This window comes from Anguilla rostrata, chromosome 19, assembly GCF_018555375.3.
Source record: "Anguilla rostrata isolate EN2019 chromosome 19, ASM1855537v3, whole genome shotgun sequence".
Classification (NCBI taxonomy): Eukaryota; Metazoa; Chordata; class Actinopteri; order Anguilliformes; family Anguillidae; genus Anguilla; species Anguilla rostrata.
The window spans coordinates 4,560,376-4,582,486 of NC_057951.1; the positions used below are offsets into that span (position 1 = coordinate 4,560,376).

At 49.4% G+C, this 22,111-nt stretch overlaps 1 protein-coding gene across 1 annotated transcript in view; it reads right to left on the minus strand.

Moving 5' to 3' along the window:
- The window catches only part of LOC135245515 (GRAM domain-containing protein 4-like), a 31,306-nt gene that overhangs the window by 3,727 nt on the left and 5,468 nt on the right, over positions 1–22,111 (minus strand). The window contains 18 exon segments of the mRNA XM_064318602.1: positions 207–275; positions 385–475; positions 1,463–1,556; positions 1,860–2,007; positions 2,246–2,400; positions 2,710–2,819; positions 3,156–3,199; positions 3,778–3,849; positions 3,987–4,035; positions 4,410–4,501; positions 4,887–4,978; positions 5,521–5,546; positions 7,964–8,099; positions 8,690–8,742; positions 9,457–9,577; positions 15,508–15,628; positions 20,766–20,937; positions 20,939–20,971. Coding sequence (XP_064174672.1) covers positions 207–275; positions 385–475; positions 1,463–1,556; positions 1,860–2,007; positions 2,246–2,400; positions 2,710–2,819; positions 3,156–3,199; positions 3,778–3,849; positions 3,987–4,035; positions 4,410–4,501; positions 4,887–4,978; positions 5,521–5,546; positions 7,964–8,099; positions 8,690–8,742; positions 9,457–9,577; positions 15,508–15,628; positions 20,766–20,937; positions 20,939–20,971 — 1,678 coding nt within the window.

The window sequence follows — 22,111 nt, forward strand, 5'->3', positions numbered from 1 at the left end:
AGGGAGAGAGAGAGTCTGTCACCCAAACGCTCTCCTGCAGTAATATCCTGGTGAGATCATAAAACCCCGATAGCTTTCATCACACCATTACGAGCGGAGCGTTTCCCATAAATACCGCCAGCCTTCTGAATAATGAATAAAGCCGCTTTGGCACGAACAAGAGTCACGACAACACAGTCGAGTCCCCGCGCCCTCGGTTTGCTTACCTTCTGGGTGGAGGGCGTGGCTACGGAAATCCCCATTCCGGATCCCGGCAGCACGGACAGGACCTTGTACTGAGGGAAAGACAAACGGGACACAGGCCAAGCGTCACGGCACACAGACGGGGCCAAGATGGCGTTTCGGGAGGCTTGGGGGGGGGGGGGAACGGGCCGAAGACCAAACCTTCTGAATGTCCGTGATGTCCTCCAGCTTGATGACTTTGTTCTTCTTGTAGGAGCTCGACCGCGAGCTGGAGCTCTCGAAGCAGAGGTAACTGGATGACGGGAGGACAGAGGGAGAAGTGAGCCTCCGCGGGCTAACGCTAGCGCTGCGCGTGGCCCCGCTCGCCCCAAAGTTCAGCAGGCTAACACTAGCGCTGCGCGTGGTGCTGCTGGCCCAAAGTTTAGCAGGCTAACGCTAGGGCTGCGTGTGGCCCTACTGACAATACACTGGCCCAAAGTTTAGCAGGCTAACGCTAGAGCTGTGTGAGGCCCCAGTGGTCCAAAGTTTAGCAGGCTAACGCTAGCGCTGCGCGTGGCCGTACTGGCCCCAAGTCTAGCAGGCTAACGCTAGGGCTGCGTGTGGCCCTACTGACAATAGACTGGCCCAAAGTTTAGCAGGCTAACGCTAGAGCTGTGTGAGGCCCCTGCTGGCCCAAAGTTTAGCAGGCTAACGCTAGGGCTGTGCCTGGCCCTACTGGCCCAAAGTTTAGCAGGCTAACGCTAGCGCTGTGCGTGGCCCTGCTGGCCCAAAGTTTAGCAGGCTAACGCTAGGGCTGCGCGTGGCCCTGCTGGCCCAGAGTTTAGCAGGCTAACGCTAGAGCTGTGTGAGGCCCCACTGGCCCAAAGTTTAGCAGGCTAACGCTAGCGCAGCGCGTGGCCCCGCTGGCCCAAAGTTTAGCAGGCTAACACTAGAGCTGTGTGAGGCCCCACTGGCCCAAAGTTTAGCAGGCTAACGCTAGGGCTGTGTGAGGCCCCACTGGCCCAAAGTTTAGCAGGCTAACGCTAGCGCAGCGCGTGGCCCCGCTGGCCCAAAGTTTAGCAGGCTAACACTAGAGCTGTGTGAGGCCCCACTGGCCCAAAGTTTAGCAGGCTAACGCTAGGGCTGCTTGTGGCCCTACTGACAATACACTGGCCCAAAGTTTAGCAGGGCAACACTAGGGCATCTTAAAACGCCAATGAAACTGTTCACTTGTGTTACAACACACCAACACAGCAGCTTCCGGTATAAGTGCTGGACATCGGCGGTGTGGCGGACTCACTTCTCCGTGACGTAGAGCACGCCGTTGCGGATGTAGTCGGTGGGCATCTTCCTGTCTCTGTTTATCAGACAGCACCGCCACCCGTTCTCACACACTGCGGGCACAGAACACACACACAGCCGCTTAGCGATGAATCACACTAGCGCACCGCTGAAGACCAATGACAATGCTCACGGATGCGGGGCCAATCGTTTCATTTTGATGTGGAGGGCAAATCATTTCGATCGTCTCAAGAGAGTGACCGACACTTTGGCTCCACATTAGCCCCGCCCATTTTGGGGTTCATGAACCCTCACTGTCCTCTCACTGGCAAATATACGCATCAATCCCACAAACTGCAGAAAAAGGAATAAAAAAATTTTAAAAAAGGAAACCTTTCTGCGCTTCCTCCACTCACCCGGTAGGGGGCGCTCGCTCTCCGACAGGTTGAACACTTCGTGGAAGGCGCCCTTCTTGGTGCTGTAAAGTCGGCCGCCCTCCTCCTCGCGGCCGATGCTGCAGGGAGCGCTGGCCGCCAGGGCGCTGCGCGACGTCACTGGCTGGAGCTGAAAGGGAAAGGAAGAAAGCTGATTGGCCCTGACCGTGACGGGGAGGAGCCTGTAGGGGTCAAACAGCAGCGATGCCTTTTTTTTAACCCAAAGCCACCCGGTGGTCTGTCCCCGTGGTGAACTGTGTCATATGTCATTAAATTAACATTAAAAACGAAGACAGAAGTGGTGCTCGGTCTGGGGTGGGCGGGTTGCGTGTTTGGGGGTGGGGTGGGGTGGGGGGGGGGTTCCTCACCCGTCTGGACAGGTTGGCGTTGGAGCGCTCCTTCAGCTGCGGGTCGGTGGGCAGGTGGGTCCACACGATGTAGGGCGTGTCGTACTTCTCCCGCAGCTTGCGGCAGCTCTTGAAGATGAAGTCGATGATGAAGAACTTGATGCCGGCGTAGATCCCTGAGGGCGGGACACACGAATCGGGGGGGGGGGGGGCGTGGTCAGGGAGCGGCCATGCTCAGCCCGTCGCCCGTCACCCCCCCATGCTAGGAGGGGAACTGTCGCTCTCTTTTTGGCCCTTGGCAATGCAATTACTGTCCAATCTGTATTTCAGCCAAAAAAAATAACTAGAGGCTCTCTGGAACTTACCGGAAGAGCCCAGAGGACATTCACCAAACTCTAACACAGCTGATTTATGAATGACTCGGCTGCTCCGAGTTTCGACCAATAAGAGCGAAGGAGAGGACGTTGCGCTCTGCGCTCTCTCACCAATCATGAAGCCCACGAGCTTGTAGGGGAGGAAGCAGGACGCGATGAAGGCCAGCCACAGAGCGACGTACAGCTTCTGCGTGATCTCAGGGTGCACCCACATGAAGAGGCTGAAACACACACACACACACACACGCACGACACACGGAAAAGACACTCTAGATCGGTACGTCAAAAGGCCATACTTGTACCCACAGCCATATCTATTACAGGTATTAGCAGACGCTCTTATCCCGACTACACAACACACGCTTTACATTGTATCCATTATCAGGGGATAATACGAACAACCGTAAGTACCTGCTCAAGTACAACGGCATTCCTACCGGACAACCGCAACCTCGTACAAGTCGTTCACCACTGTGTTACACTCGCCCACAGCTGAACCGGAAATAAACCCCTACCCTCGGGAGGAGAATCGCTGAACCACTGAAAGAAGCACTCACTTCTTAATCTTCTCCAGCACGTCGGCCATCTTGCCAAAAAGGTTCTGCGAAGGAGAAGCGTCGCACGCGTAAGGACAAGTCATAAAAACAACGCCAAAGCAAACACGGATCCTGCAGCGAGCGCGTGGAGCTTGTGTTTCGTTCTACAGCAGCATCACAACCCACTTCAGGACACAAACTGCCTCCAAATAAACAGTAATAACGTTCAGCTTTATTTCACACGGTGCGATTCCAAGGAGCTCACCTCAAAGTGCTTCACGAGATTAGGACAACAAGAAGAGGGGGTGTAGAAATTGATTTAAAGGACAAGAAATGGAATAAAAATGTACGGATCTCCGTGTTGATTTCTCGCTTTACTTCAGAACCGCGTTTCCTGCGCGTAAAATCGACGCCATGGCGCTGTTTCTGATCCGTTACCACAGGATGGCATTTCCATTAGCGTCGAAACAACGTGCTCAGGTCAGAGCGAATGAGGACGCAAACGCAACAGCATCGGCGTTAAGCAGCGACTCAGCACTGTTTAGGGCTCACAGCCTTTCAGAAACAGCTCAGAGAAGACGCCATCTTGAAATCACTGTCTTCAGACCCAAAAGTAGTGAAAACAGTGGTTGAGTTGAGCTACCTGTGCTTTCTGCGCAACGTCCAGGACTAACTGGAACTTCTCCGACACGGTGAGTTCTTCTTTTGGTGGTTCCTGCGCAAAACAAAAAAGAGCAAAACAAGAATCGACCAATGAAAACGGTGGATAGAGGTCACTTCCTGTCCGGGCAGGCGTGTGCAGGAAGTCACGTGACCCAAAGAGGAAGTCACATGATGCAGGACAGGCCTTACCACAGGCTCCGAGACTTCAGGCACAATACTCCACTGGATCCTCCAGCCCCTAGGAAGAGAGCAGTCACAAGATGGAGTCGCGTGCGATGCAAACGCACACACACACACACAACAACAGCAACACCTACGATTATCATACGCAGCGGTTGGGGTTGCTGGCGATGGCTTTCGCAAGACTTTTCAGCAAATTCCACAGACACTTCTAAATAAAACTTTTCCATTTTTAATTGCTTCACCTTCCCAGACACCCAAGTTTCAAAATGAGGCCAAAAAAAGTATCCTTTTTTTTTTTTTTTGGCAAGCAAATCCACAAATAAAGTACCGTTATAATACTGGCCAATCGGAGGACTGCGGGAACGTGATCCGGGATGCCCCCGGGCTGCGCCGGAACGTGCCGGAACGTGCCGGGCTCGGGGGGTTTACCTTGAGATGAGGTAATTTAAGGACAACCTCAGAATGGCGAGGGACAAGAACAAAGGGATGGCCCATCCATGCCAAGCAGCGTTCATGTAGACCTGAGAGAGAGAGGTACAGCACCCTAGTTAGTGTAGATCTGAGAAACAGAGATGCAGCACTCTAGTTAGTGTACATCTGAGAGAGAGATATGACACTGAAATTGGTGCAGATCTGAAAAAGAGATATAGCACCCTAAATAGTGTAGACCTGAGAGAGAGATACAGCAGTCTAATTAGTGTAGATCTGAGAGCGAGAAACAGCACTCTAATTAGTGTATGTCTGCGGTCTGAGACAGAGAGATACAGCACTCATAATCACCCTCAACACAACAACATAATTAGACAGTGTCCACTCTCTTTACTTCCAATGAATGAACAATTACATCGAAAATAAGGCTGTGTGTGTGTGTGTGTGTGTGTGTGTGTGTGCGCGCAGCATACTCACTATGAAGGCGATCGCTGACGTGTACACAGAGTGCCAGCTCGATAAGGCAGAGAGGTTCCTTAGGAAGCTTGTGACGGGCTTGACGCCTCTCTCTGCAAACAGACACGAGCAGAAGTATGCGCCTAACCCACACTCCCCCATTGCACTCACATCTGACAAACCAATTTAAGCACGAGCCACTCCATTAACGGTTACCACGGAAGCATTAAGGGTGGACCAGTCTCTGTAAGGACGGAGTGTGGCACAGTGGGTAAGGAACTGCGCTTGTAACCGAAAGGTCGCAGGTTCGATTCCCGGGTAAGGACACTGCCGTTGTACCCTTGAGCAAGGTACTTAACCTGCATTGCTTCAGTATATATCCAGCTGTATAAATGGATACAATGTAAAAGTGCTATGTAAAAAAGTTGTGTAAGTCGCTCTGGATAAGAGCGTCTGCTAAATGCCTGTAATGTAATGTAATTTAATGAACAGTATTAGCTTCAATGAGGATTAACCACGCCCAGTGACCTCACACACCAACTGTGATGTCACAAAGCGTCGTCGCTGACAAGGAAATGGAGAGGAGTGAGTGTCATCACTGAGCGACAGTGCAGTTTTGTGTGTAACGCTAAGCGTACGGCTGGGCAGTACTCACTGAGTCGTCGCATGTTCTCCGTTAGCCTGAAAGGAAAAGCAGAGGGCGGTGTTATTCTCGGAGGCGGAGGGAGGCCTCGAGCCGCGGCGAGGAGGCGGCGAAGTCCGTTTCTCCCTCTCGTTAGCATTAGCCACGCTAATGCCTGGCTAGCATTGCTTTTCCTGGGGTTTTCTCAACGCGTCGCGCCTACGACTCTGGGCTACCCTCGGTCGTCAATGGGCCAGTCGGGGTAAAGGGTCACGGTCAAGGGCGGGCTAACCGTCGGTAGCCTCCTGTCAAAATAGCGATGGAGGCAGCTAGCGTTTGAGTGGCGCTGGCTGCCAGGAGGCCTGACCTGTGGGCGAACCTGAACAGAAAAGGGCCTGTGGCACAGACTCGCTAAAGCTAACAGCTCAGCTTTGCTGTCCTGACTGTGTAAATTAGATACTGTAAGTCCTTTCCTGAACCCACATTGCCTTTTCAAATCTCGTTACCCATGATTCCAAGGGGTTGGGCCTCAACAGTCAAGAAACCGGGACGTCAGATGCAGTGAGGAAGTGCACTTTTGTGAGATGTTTGGCTAAAGCATCTACCAAGTCACTAAACTGGAAAATGCAGCACCCGGGCTGGCTTCATCTGCTGTGTTTGCAAACTGCCACCAGGGGGCAGACTCGCCCCCGGCGCATGAACTGCACAGCCTCGAGCGGCGATTGACGTGACTTCCCTCTCAGTCTCGGTGCGAACGGGCCAATAAGACCGTAGCCTAGATCATGCCCTCAGCGCTTCTGTGAACTCATCCAACCCGGAGGTTTCGGGGCAAATCGACTCTCTCTCTTTACCCCCCCCTCCACCCCGTCCTGGTGTGACTCCACCGTTTGTTTTACGTCCCGTAAAAAATTTGCGGTCGTACGCGAACGCCATTAAAGACGGTCCAGTTTTAAAACCCCTCCCTCCACGTCGGTTACGAGCATAAAACACACCAGAGCCCAAGTGCGACGACTTCTACGGCCAAGGCGTTAAGCTAACGCTACAGGAAGCGCAGAGGAAAGGGGGGATGATTAGCTCGCTTTTATGTCGACCATAAAATGGTTTACGGTTTAAGTGGGCAGGCCGCTGGCCGTTGGCCGTCACCGTCCCGCGATGAGGTAGCCGCAGGGCACCGCGGCGACCCGGCGAGAGCTTTGACCAGACGAGCACTAAAACGCACAGGCACTAAAATAGTTTGCATTGATCTGCAACGTCATTTTTAATAGCGGCTGGTTTAGTCTGGTCTATATGTACTCCTGTACGCTGTTCTGTTGGCCAAGGCCCACTTTAAGAAGAGAGTTAAATGGGGCTTTCAGTCCTGGATAAATAGGACACTTACAAACGAAAGCAAGAAACAGATAATGGGTATGTAAGTGCAGCGCGCCCTGATGCTAATTTATACATTGGGAAATGACTTCAGAATTACACTAGATAGGTTGCTCTAAACAAGTGGTTGTCAGACTCGGTCCTGAAGTACTCCTGTGTCGGCTGGTTTCTGTTCCAACCACAACTGCAATCCCAGAATTTTTCTTAATTACTCTTTTCATGTTTTGAGGGATTGTCTACCCTCTTAAACCGCATTATGTCCAAACTAGGCACACGTGGCATGAAGAATAAAAGTCCCATAGTCACTGTGTGCTACGTAGAAAGAGGTACAACATTTTTAACTGATCAAATTAAAGACTGAGGTGACTCAACAGGCTACTAATTGGTGGAAGTGTGGACACCTGGCCACTGAAACTAACCATGACAGATAATGAAGAATTTAAAAAAAAGTAAACGGCAACGAGACAAACCTGCATTGTGTCAACACATTTAAGGAAGAAATTATGAAAGAACTTAACCTTAATTGAGCAACAGACTGGCTGTAGCAAAAGCCAGTGTACACAGGGGTCTCCAGGACAGAGTTTGAGAACCAAACAAGGTAACAAGCCTGACACTCCATCCATTTCCCATAATGCTCCACTCATCGAGAAAGCAGACAATTAGCAACGATAATGGCAGGAAGAATCATTTTGTAGAATTGTTCCAAATTGTATTTTCTAGCTATTGTCGACTTGCATTTTATATTCAGGTTGAATCATTTCAAATGAAGGCAGAATCGCACTCCTTTCGTATAATTACGTTACACAGGTAAACGTTATGGGATGTTGAAGGAATAAATTGAAAAGATTGGGAGAAAAAAAAAAAGTTCAAAGTCCAGTAATTTCTCCATAACCTCCCACTTGCATTTGGACGCCATCCCAATTCTCCCTCACGTTGAACTTTTCTAGAAAAAAAAAACCTCTATGGTAGCTGCACTTTTCACAATGCTTCTGCGCAAGTTACGGGCATTTCCTACAACCTTCTCACAATAGCGGCACCACAAAAACGCCATGGCGATTCAGCGTGAGCATTCTGCGGTGAAAGACGTCACCCGCGCCGACCCCTCTCTTACCGCTTAGCGCTGAGCGGCTCGTCCGGCTCCACGGCGCTCTCTTCTGGCTGGAAGCGGAAGTCCTCCAGGTAGGCGCCCAGCTTGTCGCGCAGCCACTTCAGCGTGCGCGAGCAGAACGTGTCGCGCTGGGCGTCCGCTGCAGGACACACACACACGGCATTCAGGGGCCTCCAGAGCCGCCTCTGCTGAGGCCCCGGCACCGCCCCCCGCCCACCACAAAGACCTCGACCACCGAGTCACGCTTCTGAGCCAGGGGGGACTTCTACATTACATTACATTACATTTATTTAGCAGACGCTTTCATCCAAAGCGATGTGCACTTCTGGTACTCATACAACATCTTGGGCTGACGGCTGAAAAGTATGATGAGCAAGAAAAGCAAAAAAAATTTTTTTAAAAACAACAAAAAAAAACTGTCAATCTAAAGTAATTTTCTATATATTTGTGTGTGTGTTTGTGTCTATAAATATGCAATTCTGAAACTAAACCGCACCAAGTGGAAAACTGACAGTTAAAACACTACAGCAGGGGTTCCCAAACCTGTTCCTGGAGATTTGCATGTACCGACCTGTAGGTTTTCATTTCAACCTTAATTTGGCACACAGGAGGGTATATCTCCAGGAACAGGGTTGGGCAGCCATGCTCTGGCTGTTGAGTGAGGTGAGCGCTTTGACGGGGGTTTGAGGTGACCCCACGTGCTCCTGTGACGACGGCGTTCCTCGTTACCTGTCCCGTTGGCAGCTGGTGATTTAGGGGCCTGGGGCGGCGAGTCTTCCAGTCTAAGAGGAACAGAGATCGAACATGTTGGAAATGAAGTTAACAGTGTGTGGATGGGCCCCATGGTCTGGTATCTGTTAAGGCTCTGTTCCAGTGTGTGGATGGGCCCCATGGTCTGGTATCTGTTAAGGCTCTGTTCCAGTGTGTGGATGGGCCCCATGGTCTGGTATCTGTTAAGGCTCTGTTCCAGTGTGTGGATGGGCCCCATGGTCTGGTATCTGTTATAAGGCTCTGCTCCAGTGTGTGGATGGGCCCCATGGTCTGGTATCTGTTATAAGGCTCTGCTCCAGTGTGTGGATGGGCCCCATGGTCTGGTATCTGTTAAGGCTCTGCTCCAGTGTGTGGATGGGCCCCATGGTCTGGTATCTGTTCCAGTGTGTGGGTGGGCCCCAGGGTCTGGTATCTGTTAAGGCTCTGTTCCAGTGTGTGGATGGGCCCCATGGTCTGGTATCTGTTAAGGCTCTGTTCCAGTGTGTGGATGGGCCCCATGGTCTGGTATCTGTTCCAGTGTGTGGGTGGGCCCCATGGTCTGGTATCTGTTAAGGCTCTGTTCCAGTGTGTGGATGGGCCCCATGGTCTAGTATCTGTTAAGGCTCTGTCCCAGTGTGTGGATGGGCCCCTAGGGTCTGTTATCGGTTTGGTCTGTAATGCGGGGTGCAGCAGACACTGAAGCAGGGCAGTAGCAGAGGGGCTCTCTCTCTCTCTCTCTCTCTCACCTGGTTTTGAGCACCTCGTTCATCTTCTGTTCCAGGTCGAGCCGCTTCCCCCGCTCCTTCTCCAGCTCCTGCTTCAGGCCCTCGATGTTTGTCTCTTCCCGAATCTTTCGCAGCTCCTCCTCTGAAAACACAACGCGCCGCCACGTCAGACGACGTTTCGAGAGACGCCGTACGTTCTCCAAAAAAACTTCTAAAAAATGATTTAAGAGAAATTTTACACCTTTGCTGCTTGCTCAATTCTCATTGAAACACAGCAGCATCCTTGTTTGCTAAATACAGATTTAACACAGGAATGCAGTAAGTCCATCTTATGTAACTGTGTAAACGCATTAAGCCCCGCCCATTCTGACAGTGCGCCCCTTCCGATTGCCTTCATTCCACAACGCTACAATGGGAGCTATAACAAACCGACTGAATGCTCTGCGATGTAGCTGCACTGCCGTGACATTCTCATTCTCTATTCCCTTTAAAGTGTAAATTTCGACCGACTACCGCATATCTTCCCTGCAGTGTTTTTTTTTTTTTAGTTCAATTACATATTTGGATATAAAAAGTACATATAAAATATAGATGTATTACTATTAGCTTGGGAACAGCTGGGGACTGAAAAAAAAAAACTAAACATGAAAAGATGCATAGAACTATCCAGCAGATGAAGGGAAACTGACACATGAGCAACTGTGTAATAATTAATGAACAAATTGTAATTACATTACACAAAAAAAGCTATCAGAAAATTAATTATCCCATTTTCTGCTAAATACAAATCAACGTACATAGATTCAGTCCTAAATTAGTTCAACATTGAACTCTTTCTCCATTCTCCACTGTGCAAAAGAAGAGGCTGCATTTGCTAAGCAATTGTCCTCATATGACACCAGCCAGCTCACTTCTGGAGTGAAGCCAACATTTGCTTTTCATCTTTTTGATCATTTGGCTCATTTGGAGTGTGGACAAGGAAATCATTTTACCTCCAGTGGCTTTCATCTCATTGGCTGCTGAATCACTCAGCAGGTCAGGTGACCTTGGGGCAGCCCAATAGCGTGACTGATTGTTTGAACCTTTTGATTCTCACAGCCCAGTGCCACGGGAGGAGGTTAGCCTCGGTAATGGCGCTGGACGTTTGTTTTTCTTTTTCATTCCGACATGACATCGCTCATGACAATTCGTCGCATTCTCAGAAAGCTCTGCTCGTAAACACTCAGAAAAGGGCTTTGATTTAAGCTCTGGTTAATTTAACACAACACTTACGACACGGTTTTAAGAACGACAGCCTGTCGTGTCTGCGCCTGTTTTAGACTTTTTTTTCCAGGAGGACAAAATGTGCCTTAGCGACAAGGAAGTTCGACTTTTCGCCAGAGGGTTGTTTGTCGTCCGATATTTACATTGCGATCATCCCTCCCTGCGTGGTTCAAGACTGAGACTACACACGGATCCACAGCCGTCTCAATAAACCCGTCAGTCAAAACGAAAATCGCATCTTCGCTCCAGCTGCCGGGCACGGCCCAGGACAAACACGATGACACCGTCGTCCCCGTGGGACCGTTCGACCGAGCGGGGGACCCCGTTTCCACGTCGCCTGTCGCCACGGGAACGGCCGACGTTGGTGACGTCGCAGGGCAGACGGCCGGGCGAGTTTGGGGAACGAGAGGAATGTCTGACGTGACACGTTAAGACAGCCTGACACTGCCGCTATAGACAGCCAAGTACACAACGGACGGAAGTTACCGGAATCCAGTCGTTTAATTCTGCACTCCAGACAGGATTGTCTGATAATGTCTACATATACATGTCAATCATTCATGAAATTTGAGCATATGTACAAAACGTTCCTAAAAAGGAACATGAAAATGATACTTCCATTTTGCTGTGGGTCTTCTGCGGCTAAAGTTGGAGAACTCAGAAGGTTCCAAGGTCTCAGAAAGGGATACCCAAACCTGGCCCCCAGGGGCCGGTAGTACTGAAGGTTCCCTCGACTGCCCGGTCGTCCACAGTCCAATAACGACACTCGGACAGAAATTACACTCACCTGGTGCGTCAGGATTAACTCGGTCCCTGATTGGACGGGAGGAATGAAGACCAGCAGCACTACTGGTCCTGAGTATCTCCAATCTATCCCATTGATATTCAACTGTGGTGACTGATTGGCAGGTTTAAAAAGCTCATCTATGTGCCAGGTGTGGGAATCGCTCAGGCAAATCAAAGGACAGCAAGGTGGAGAGGGGGGGGCCTTCCAACCCTAAGAATGAAACTAAGCAGATTTTAGCTCCATGCTTCTTTAGCCCCCTATGGCAAAACAATGCAGGTAAACCTATTACAAACAGCTCAGGCTGAATGCAGTGGTCTGACAGTCACGAGGCAAAACGCTGAGAACTGAGCTAACCCCTGCTTTCAAAACGAACCGATTCTGACAGGTCTGTACACACGCCTGTGTAACAGGTGTCAACCGTGGACTGGTAAATTAAGACCCTGATTTCTGAGTAAACATGACAGGTAGCATTTCCAACTAGTTCAGGAGACTTGACTAACAACAAGAACAAGACTAAGAATGAAAATAAGAATAAGACTAAGACTACTCTAAAAATATTATTTGTTAGGAGTCGAAAGATATTAGAATATCACGACGGGGATGTGGGACTTACTGAGGTTCAAGCTGCTCTTGAAACTCCTGATCCTGTCGGCGACTCTCAGGTAGAGGACCTCCAGGTCCAATCCGCCGCCCCCGTGTCCCCCCCGCGCGCACCCCCGGCGAGCTCGCTGGTGCGGCTTCATGATCGCCGCGGAGACGGTTTCCGCGGTTACGGCGAAGGAAGGCGGGGGCGGAACCTCCCGCGAACGGAGCGACGCGCCCGAGCCGGAGCGCCCCTTTCCGAAATTGGCGGAGACTCCGACCGCGACGCGGGGCGCAGAGGAACTGAAATCCTTTAAGAATCAAGCTGGAGGAGACGTACCGCGGGGAGCCGGCCTCCAAACGCGGGGGGGGGGGGGATTAAAGCCCCCTGTTCAAAAAGCCGCTCAATCTCGGAATCCCGACGATTCCTTGGCGGTCCGGAAAACAGCGCGAGCTTGTCGACATCTGTACATTCGGCAGGAAGCAGAGCGGCACAGTACGTCGCAAACTTTTAATGCCAAACAAAGCTGCCTCTTGCTTTTTTTGTCGGACCTCTGAGCCGGCTGCTTTCGTTTACGTTGTTCTTTATTTTTCAAACAGGGGTTCGGCATTTTAATCGCAACACTGACAAAGGCGCACAAAAACAAAACGTTGGCGGAGTTTCGTTCGGTAAACTGAGGCAAACAGAGCGCGTGCGGTCTTCTTTCTCTCGAATAAATGAAGATGCAACAGCTGCAATCACGTCCACTCTGATCAGACTGCCAGAACAGCGTCTACGGTTCATTCACAAACGTTAAAAGGGGTTTGATCTGGAAATGTGATTGATGTGAAATGTGATTGATGACATCGCCGGGCGAACTCGGCACGGATTTAGAAAACGAGGAGTTAGAAAATACTGCCCGTACGCGTGAATGTGTGTTTCTCACTCTCTCTTCCTCTCTCTCTCTCTCTCTATCTCTCTCACACATTCCCAGGAGTCCAAAAGGATGACCTTTGCCCTCCCTTCATCCTCCCCCTTGCCGTACCAGGGTGGAACCGTGCCTGACTCCACGTTCCCTTGGACTCTCAAAACGTGCGTTTTGAAAAAAAATAAATGAGGATTTGCTGATTTAAAGCATGTTTACGATCTAGAGAACGTTGGATTAGGTTAGGGGTCATGGTGTTTCCTATCCAGTGTTTATTACGCATGTTAGACACAGCCAGACCGGTTGGTGGGATGACACCACGTCATTTCCTGTCAGAACTCAAAGACAAGGACCCTGGCACTGATGCCATTTATGATCCTTGTCTCCTCTGGGCATGATGTCATCACCATCGCCAGGGAGATAAGCTGATGCCACTCCTCGGGGTCAGGAGAGGTGTGACATCAGCTCCCTAAGGTGAGAGACTCTTTATCGGCAATGGTGTGTGTGTTTGTGGGGGGTGGGGGTGGGGTGGGGGTGGGGTACAAGGCTGCGGTAAAACAGTTACAGTTGCTGAAACAGTCTGCTAACGACTCTTCAGCCTCATTTCCTTATCGATCTCTCCAGGTCATAATTCAGACAGGAAGTGACCTCACAGCGAGTTCCAGGCGTGACTGACAATGACAGAACACTAACCCCGACACCAGCAGGATTCAAGAACCCTCAGCCTGGACCTGCCTCTTCCTCAGATAAACGGCACAAAAATATCAAATACCTTTATGCTTCCCATGTCTCAAAACAGACCTGTTCAATGATCCTGATTTTGTAGTTCAGTAGGTTTCTGAGCTTGTGTTTCTGGGGGCTCACAGCCATTTGGTGCTCCATCTTACACTTCAACACAGTCTCTGTTTTGGCAGTAAGGTGGAGCACGAACAGGGTGCCAAGCCATGACCTCAGGCCTGCACGGAAATCAAATATTTACGAAAAGAACTGCCTATCTGCTGCCTCCACCAGAGACAGCCACGACTGCAGAGCTACCATAATTCTGCTACTAGAGTGGGCCATGGTCACAGAGCTACCGTAATTCTTCTACTATATGGGGCCGTGGTTACAGAGCTACCACAGTCTGTGCACTAGAGTGGTCCGTGATCATAGAGCTTCCATAACCCATCTAACAATCAGAAGTGCACACATAATAGTATTTTGGAACTGGGAACAAACACAGTAATTTTAATGGCTGTAATTCATTTCCCTGACAAAACTGATGACCTTTTTCTCAGTTAAGTTAAGTTAAGTTTTCTCAGTTAAGTTAGCATACATTTAGCACACGCGCTAAATGTATGCTAACTATGCTAACCGGAAACCATAATGCTAATTGCGGAGAGAGATGAGGAGGGGGGTTGTTAGGTGAGCACGCTTGGGAACGTGCTAGTCATGCAGCCGTGTCCTGGATGAGATGCAGGCGCTCAGCGGTACAGTTAGGGGGGGGGAACCGGGAAGTCGTTTCGGAGAGGGATTAGCATGGTAATGACGGGGAGGCTGGGGAACCTCCGCTTAAATCACGGGGCAGCTGGGACCAAAAAAGCTAAAGTTGGCTCGTAGCCGAGCCCATTACGAAGGGCTTTAGCGTGCTAACGGTTCGCTAAAAGCCACTAGCGCGTGTAGGAGAGCCTCCCCTCGACCTATGACCTCTCTGTTCCAGCGAGTGAGCCGTCTGGCCAGAGGTGCCGTTAGGTCCTGGGGGGGGGGCAGGGTGTGCTGGCATTTGTTACCGCCAACTTCTGGCTCAATTAAGATTGTTGAACTTGTACGAGTGGGCGGGGCGGAGTGGGAGAACTGGTGCGAGGCTCTTGATGCGGACGCTGGCATGGGCCCAGCCACTTAAAGTGAGCCCAGGAACACATCTTGGCTCAGGACACCACTCCTGCTTCTGTCCAATCACAGGCCTCGGATAGCCTGGGCTGCCACTTTCACCCAATCAGGGGCTTCGCATGTCTCGGGCTGCTCACTGCTAACTATAGACTGTGGCAGACACAGGCTCTCGTGAAGGGGGTCACACCATTGGCTTCAGAGTTTATTTCATTTACAATATGCCTGCTACTTCCTGTGTGTGAGACAGCTACGAGCTAAGCCAGGATATTTATAGCTGGGGGTGAGGAGGGTTTGGTGATGTAAGTAAGTCTTTTTTTTTTTGAACACAACAACCCTGTCCAAGCCACAGATGTGTGCTTCCGTCAACCTGCTTTGATCATATTTGTATCACTTTGCAAAGACAAAGTTTTGACAATATTTGTATTACCTTGTAGGTGAGGTTTTTCCATTCCATTCCATTATCAAGACAGCACAGAAAAAAAGCACAGAGGAACTTTCCGGAAATTTTTCAGTAAAGCGGCCCACATTATATATCTGCTGGCACAAATTCACTAATATTGCCCCGCCCCTCAACCCCCCCCCCTCCTCCACCCCCCCACACCCCTTCGGAGAATCGTTCCACACACAGCTGGAGCGCTCTGAAGCAGAAATGGTTTTCACACTCACGTAAAAAGTGCTTCTCCAGCAAGGCGACCTCCAGGTGACCTTTGACCTCGGTGAGGCGGTCCGACTCGGTCCTCTGGAGGTCCTGGATGGCGGCGGCCATGGCGAGGGAAGCCGGGCTGGCCTGGGCGTGCGGGAGACAGACGGGCAGACGAGGAGCAGACGAGCGTTAGCCACACACATGCAGGGGCACATTTAGAGAGAGAGAGAGAGCTTCTTGCACAAGGAGTGATATGATTCATACAGGAAGAGAAAAGGGGGAGGAGAGGGAGGGGGGGAGGAGAGGGAGGGCTCTGATTCGCAGTGAGTGATGTGAAACTTACATTTCTTGATTTTTATTTATTTATCAGGGCGGTGGTTTGTACGAACGACAAAACCGACGTTGGGTCAGCTTTCCATGCACAGAACAGAACCGACTTAATACAAAAAAAAGTCTTGGAGAAGTTCAGTAGAAAGCAGAGGGGTGGTGTGAAGGTCATGTGATCTCACGGCAAAAATCCTGGGCTACAGGTAGAGACAGAACCAGGTACACAGTGGCAAAGACTGATCGAGAAGAAGGGTTGAACAGGATAGGAAATTTCCAGAAGGGAACATAAAAACAAAAAAGACAGAAAAAGCATTTTTTTTAAAACATCAAAACAGGTAAACTCTGCCCTGTGAAAAGGGATTAAGGTCCACAGTCAAGCACAGAAAGATAAAGCCTAACTCACTGGAGGAGATGAACCAGTTTGGCCAGTGTGCAGACTGACTAACACTAAGACGACAAGTTGTTTTTTCTCCCACTGAGCCTAAAGATCACGTAGGGATAGGGCCTTCAAACCTAAAGGTCTTATGTTCAAAAAAAAAAAAAAAGCCTAATTCTGAATGGATTTGATTAATATCCAGCAATTTTTAAAAAAAATTAGCACACAACAAAAATTGTGTCACTGCCCAAATACTTACAGACTGCACTGTAATCATATTCAGGAACCTTTTTGAAAATGTGCAAATGCATTGTTATGTAGTAAGTTATGAAAAATAATTTAAACAAAGCAGAAACTGGGCAAAGAAAGCCTCTAATTTTGCGGTTCTCATTTGGGCCAGTGTGGGTGCACACACCTGATTCTACTAATCGATCAGAGCCGTTGCTAAGCACCTTGATTAGCAGAACCAGGTGTGCGCACCCACACTGGCCCTTTCTGGGTCAGACTGGGGACCCCAGCTCTGAAACATGAAAAGCACCTCAGTAAGAAAAAAATGAACAGCTTGTTAAAATTCTGGGATTGCAGTTGAGGTTGGAATGAAAACCAGCACACACAGTGGTTCCCCCAGGACCGTGTTTGAGAACCACTGCTCTAACGATTGTAAAAACGGTAGCACAGGTGTGGCCGTGTACCCGCCAAATAATAACGATTTCCACATTCCGTTTAAATGAGTGGCTGTGTCTAGGGGAAAAAAAGAATTCCTTTCTATGCGTCTTGGGTGTGCTCCTGAATTAAGTTATATATTTTTATCTGCAAAATATCTGCATATAACGAGAGTTCGGCATTAACGGCTGACATCTTAAAACTTCCTTTCTTGGGGTTGGAGGGGCGAACTGTAGCCCTGGGCTAGCTTCCAACACGTTTCATTTACTTTAGTTTGCGGCTAACCTGCAGACTGCCTCCTGGACTTTAAGAAAAATTAGATGTTAAACTCCGCTCCAAATCAGAGCTAAGCTAACCTAGGACCAGTTGCGTTGCAACCTTAAAATTGGGGCTGCAGGCTTAAAGCGAAGCTTAGCATAGGGGCTTGCCAACGTGCATATGTAAATAATATCTTCTGCTCTTTTATAATCATAGATAACTATTGGAGTCACAGCTGTGTCACCCGCAGTTGTCGCGAAGCCCCGCGGTTTGAGAACGCTCTTCTTAAGAAGCGCTCATCCGCGAGCTAATGGCTACGCATGAACGAGCGACTAATTGCAGAGGGAGGGGAAAACGAATCGGCCGATGACACAACAGCCGCTTAATTGTCGATTAACATACGGCGAGCTCCGTTTATCTCCTGTTCATCTCAATAAATATAATGTTCAACACAGCATAAACCATTGTGCAAGTTGTCCAGCGATGACATTTAGGGGTTTTCAGTGAGGTACAATCAGGGCATCTGGACAATGGGTTGTTTGATCAGGACCTTGTACTGGCGTGTGCGTTTCCAACACACACACACACACACACACACACACACACACACACACACACACACACACACACACACACACACACACACACACACACACATTAAATCTTTAAAAGTAGTATTAAGCTATTCAATGTAGTGAAAACAACAGTAATTTGTCCTTTTTTCACAGATTATTCAGCCCAAATACCACTGCACCCGGCTTCAGCCCAAATCCACACCCCCAAATGACCAATCCAGCCCCTCAGTGCAGGGACTAACAAAAACCAGCATAAAAACAGCAACATTGCTGCAACAGGCATCTTTTCTACGACAAATAAATGTTTTATCTGGAATAATGTCATTTTCAATGAAAATACTATTTTACCAATATCTGGTGCCATCAAAAACAGGGCCCTTGATAAAAGCTCCTGCACAAAGAACAGCAGGCCTTCAGATGAGTTAAAAGCGGCCTGGTCTGAACTGCCTCCTGAGATCAGAACCTGAGAGGGAACCCCGCAGGCGAGTCGGTAGTAAATCAACGGAAAGACCTTCCTGTTCTCTGCGTGCGTGCAAGAGGACAAAAAAAAACCAGAGGAATCGATTTGTTGAATTTCAGACGCGTTTCGCGCGATGTGGAGCAGAGGCGAGCCCCGGCAGGCCCCCCCCCGCAGGCCCCCCCCGCAGGCCCCCGCAGGCCCCCCGCACAAGGGATCGATGGAGAAATTTCAGACGACCCTCCCTGCTTTGTCCTCTTGATGGGGTTCAGGCGGCGCCGGAATCCGCTCGCAGCGCTCTCCCTAACCCCCCTCTGCTGTTTCCATGGGAACCGACCCAAATGTTTAACAAGTATAAAAGTGGGAGTGGATGCGGGGCGGGCGGGGGGAGGGCGGCTCTGTCACAGAGCAGGGCATGCTGGGAAATTAATCTGAGATCACCTCATCCATATCCTCAGCCGACCCCGAGGCTTTCAAAGAATATTGCGACAGACCTGTTCTTACATATTACATTTGAAATATACAGTATGTTTGGCTGGTTTCTCAGGCCTGGATCAATCTCAGTTGTTGACTAAAAAACTTTTTTTTTTTTTTTCCATTGAATCTTTCTAGAATTTTTCCTTTTAGTCTAGGTCAGGACTAGGTTGAACCCATGCCTGACAAAAGTGGCCCATGTGTTATACCATGTGATGCTATGTTATGCTATGCTATGTGATGCTACGTTATGCTATGCTATGTGATGCTATGTTATGCTATGCTATGCTATGTGATGCTATGCTATGCTATGTGATGCTATGCTATGCTATGTGATGCTATGTTATGCTATGCTATGCTATGTGATGCTATGCTATGCTAAGCAGGTGTGCTCTCCTGCTGGTCTGCGGCCAGTGGATTGGTGTTGAAAGGTTTAATGGTTTTCTCCGGCTTAGCGCAACGCTGTCGCTATTCCAAGATTCCAAGAGGTGTCACATGACTTTCTGACAACGTTCTGGCAACAGAGACGACGCAGGCCCAGGGGCTGACTTTATCTCTGGGCCCCTCCCTCTGTTACCGTGGTTTCACTTGTTTCATGGTGACAGTGTGATGCAGGGACTGGGGGGGCGTGGCTTGTGAACAGAGCATTTTGGGGCTGTACCCTTGAACAAGGTAACTAATCTGAAAACCTTAAGGAAACATGACATCATAGTTTGGCATTTACCACACGCTCTTCTCCAGAGCACTTACACTGCTTTAATTTCTTTTTATATACAATCCATTTATTTTACAGCTGGATATGTACAACTACTGAAGCAATTCAGGGCAATTTGCTCAAGTGTAGAATGGCAATGCTCCACCAGGGAACTGAACTTGCAACCTCTAAGTAACATGCCCAATTCTCTAACATCCATCTGCATCAGTCAAAAGCAAACTACAGTACCAGACCAACTGTGGTACACTGAACAGGGCTGAATTCCTACCATACTAAACACAGCTGGCTGTCCGGAACACTGATCTTGTCTTGGACAACATTCCTTCGATTGTTGTCCAAGACAGCTGTCCAAGACAAGATCAACAGGAACAGACCGAATAAACAGCAACTTCACAGATCAGAAAGGAATTTTGGCTAAAACTCCTCAGACAGCGTCTCGCAAATAGAATCTTCTAACTGCAAAGAGACACCAGGTACAGATAAAGACCAGAACAACATTAAATAGGAGAGCTGTGGACCAAAATGAGATGTAAGAGGACTGTCAGGAACTTGACAGAATGTAGAACAGACAAAACTTTTTAAGCTAAACAATGCAGGGACGAAAACCAATAAATTTACATCTAAGAAATTTTCCCCCTAAGAAATACACAGTGTAAAATACACTGCTTTTGGCACACCCCAGCAGTGTTAAAGAGCACTTTGATTAATTTGTTAATTGAATTGGCTCGTACACTCAGGTATTCAAGTAATCTAATCTGACTTCTTCCACATGTTAAGAATCTTTACCAAGGTGCAGTATATGAGTAGGATTTTTAGGCTTACTCTGAGTAATATTCAAGAGAAGCAATACAATTCTGTATGTTTACATCATTTTCTCAGATTCCTGTGATTGGCTGGTAATGTCACAGTTGAATGTTTTTGTGACGTAGTGAATGAAAGCAGGACACCTGAATGAATGACATAACAGAGAGGACAGTTTGGAAATCTATGCTGATTAAATCATACAGATGAGAGTTCTGAGTGCAAGTAAATCTTTGCTGATGGCATCACAGTGAGAGCACTAACAAGAAGTCTACGCAGATGACATCCCAGAGAGGAGAGCACTAACAAACAGGAAATCTATGCTGATGACATGACAGAGAGGAGAGCACTAACAAACAAGAAGTCTACGCTGAGGACATCACAGAGAGGAGAACACTAACAATCACAAACAAGTCTATATAGATGACATCACAGAGAGGACTGTACTTGATCGGAAGTCTGTGCTGATGAAATCTAAGGGATGGAGTACCAACTGAAAGTCAGTCTACGCTCATGCCATCACAGAGAGGAGAGCAGTAACAAACAGGAAGTCTACGCTCATGACATCACAGAGATGAGAGCAGTAACAAACAGGAAGTCTACGCCGATGACATCACAGGAAGCAGGGCACTCACGGGGTCCCGGAGGTCCTCCGTGTCTCGGCCGGAGGGGCGGGGCTTCAGGAGGATTTCGTCGCCGCACTCATTGTCCGACGCGTTGGGAGACTCGGATAGATCCAGGAACTCGTCTCGCTTCTGACCTCTGAAACGGATCTTGTCCAAGCGCTTTAGCATGTTCAACGGCGTCCCTCCGCTTCAGCTCAGCATGGCGAACGGCAACCCTGGGGGGACAAAAAGGACGAGGATCACAACGCCGCCCGCCTGGACGAAAAAGAAGCAGCTGGCAAGGTCGCGCGATTCAGAGGAGAGCGTGTGGCGCTTGTCTGCATTTTCCCGCATACTACAGCCTGAGGAAGGATGTGTAACACACACACACATGCACACACACACACACACACACACATGCAGACCCACACACACACAGGAAGGCAATTCCAAAGCATTCATCGTAGACTTGTACTGCATGGTGCAGGAAGTGAAAAAACTGGAAACCCGAAAGTAAAGTCGCTTGACAGGTTTTCGGGCCACAAACAATGGGGCAATGCCGCCCCCGTGAGCTGCGACACAGAGCCTACCAGTGCCCGGAATTCCACAAGGAGGAACACCACGCCAGTCTTCTACGAGAAAGGTCATCAGCTCACGCTTGGTTTATCTGTGTGATAAATGCCACCTCAGGGGTCATTCAGGAATCGTGCTCAGTGGACCAGAGCATCGTCATCTCCTAACCCGCCCCTCTTCAGAAAAGCTTTAGTATACGGTGCACGACACGGACGATCGCTCTGTACCGATTAACCCTGCCTGGCAAGGAACCCGCGCGGCGACCAGAAAAATGCACTCCGCATCGTTGCGGAAGCACCAGAACCCCCCGCCGTCGCGTCCCGATTCCCGCTCGCCGCCTCTACTACGCTCAACTGAAAAGAGTGCCGGCCAGCTTTTTTGAAATTGTTTCCCTAGCGATGAGCGTTTCCGCAGTAACGCGGCCCCGGTGATGGCCCGATATGATCAACTGGTCTCCGGAAAAAGACACCACACTGATGCTCCAGAGGGACGAACGGCAGCCAAGAAAGTTCTTATGATGATGATGATGGTGGTGCTGGTGATTCCCTTTAATAACAGTAACGGCAGCACTGTTAATATTATTGTAATCATCCTCATCGTCGTAATCCAGCGTTATCTGAGGCCGCCCGTCAGACGGAGGCGCGGCTCTCGCGCGCGCTAATGGAAAGTCCGAGCGCTAATGAATAGCCGCCGGAGCTCGTCCGTCAGGGCGGAGAGCTCGAGCCCGGTTTAGAGAGACGCTTCCTCCACCTGTTACGCGTCCTCCTGGCCCCGGCCTGATAAATAATTCCGTTAGATAAAAG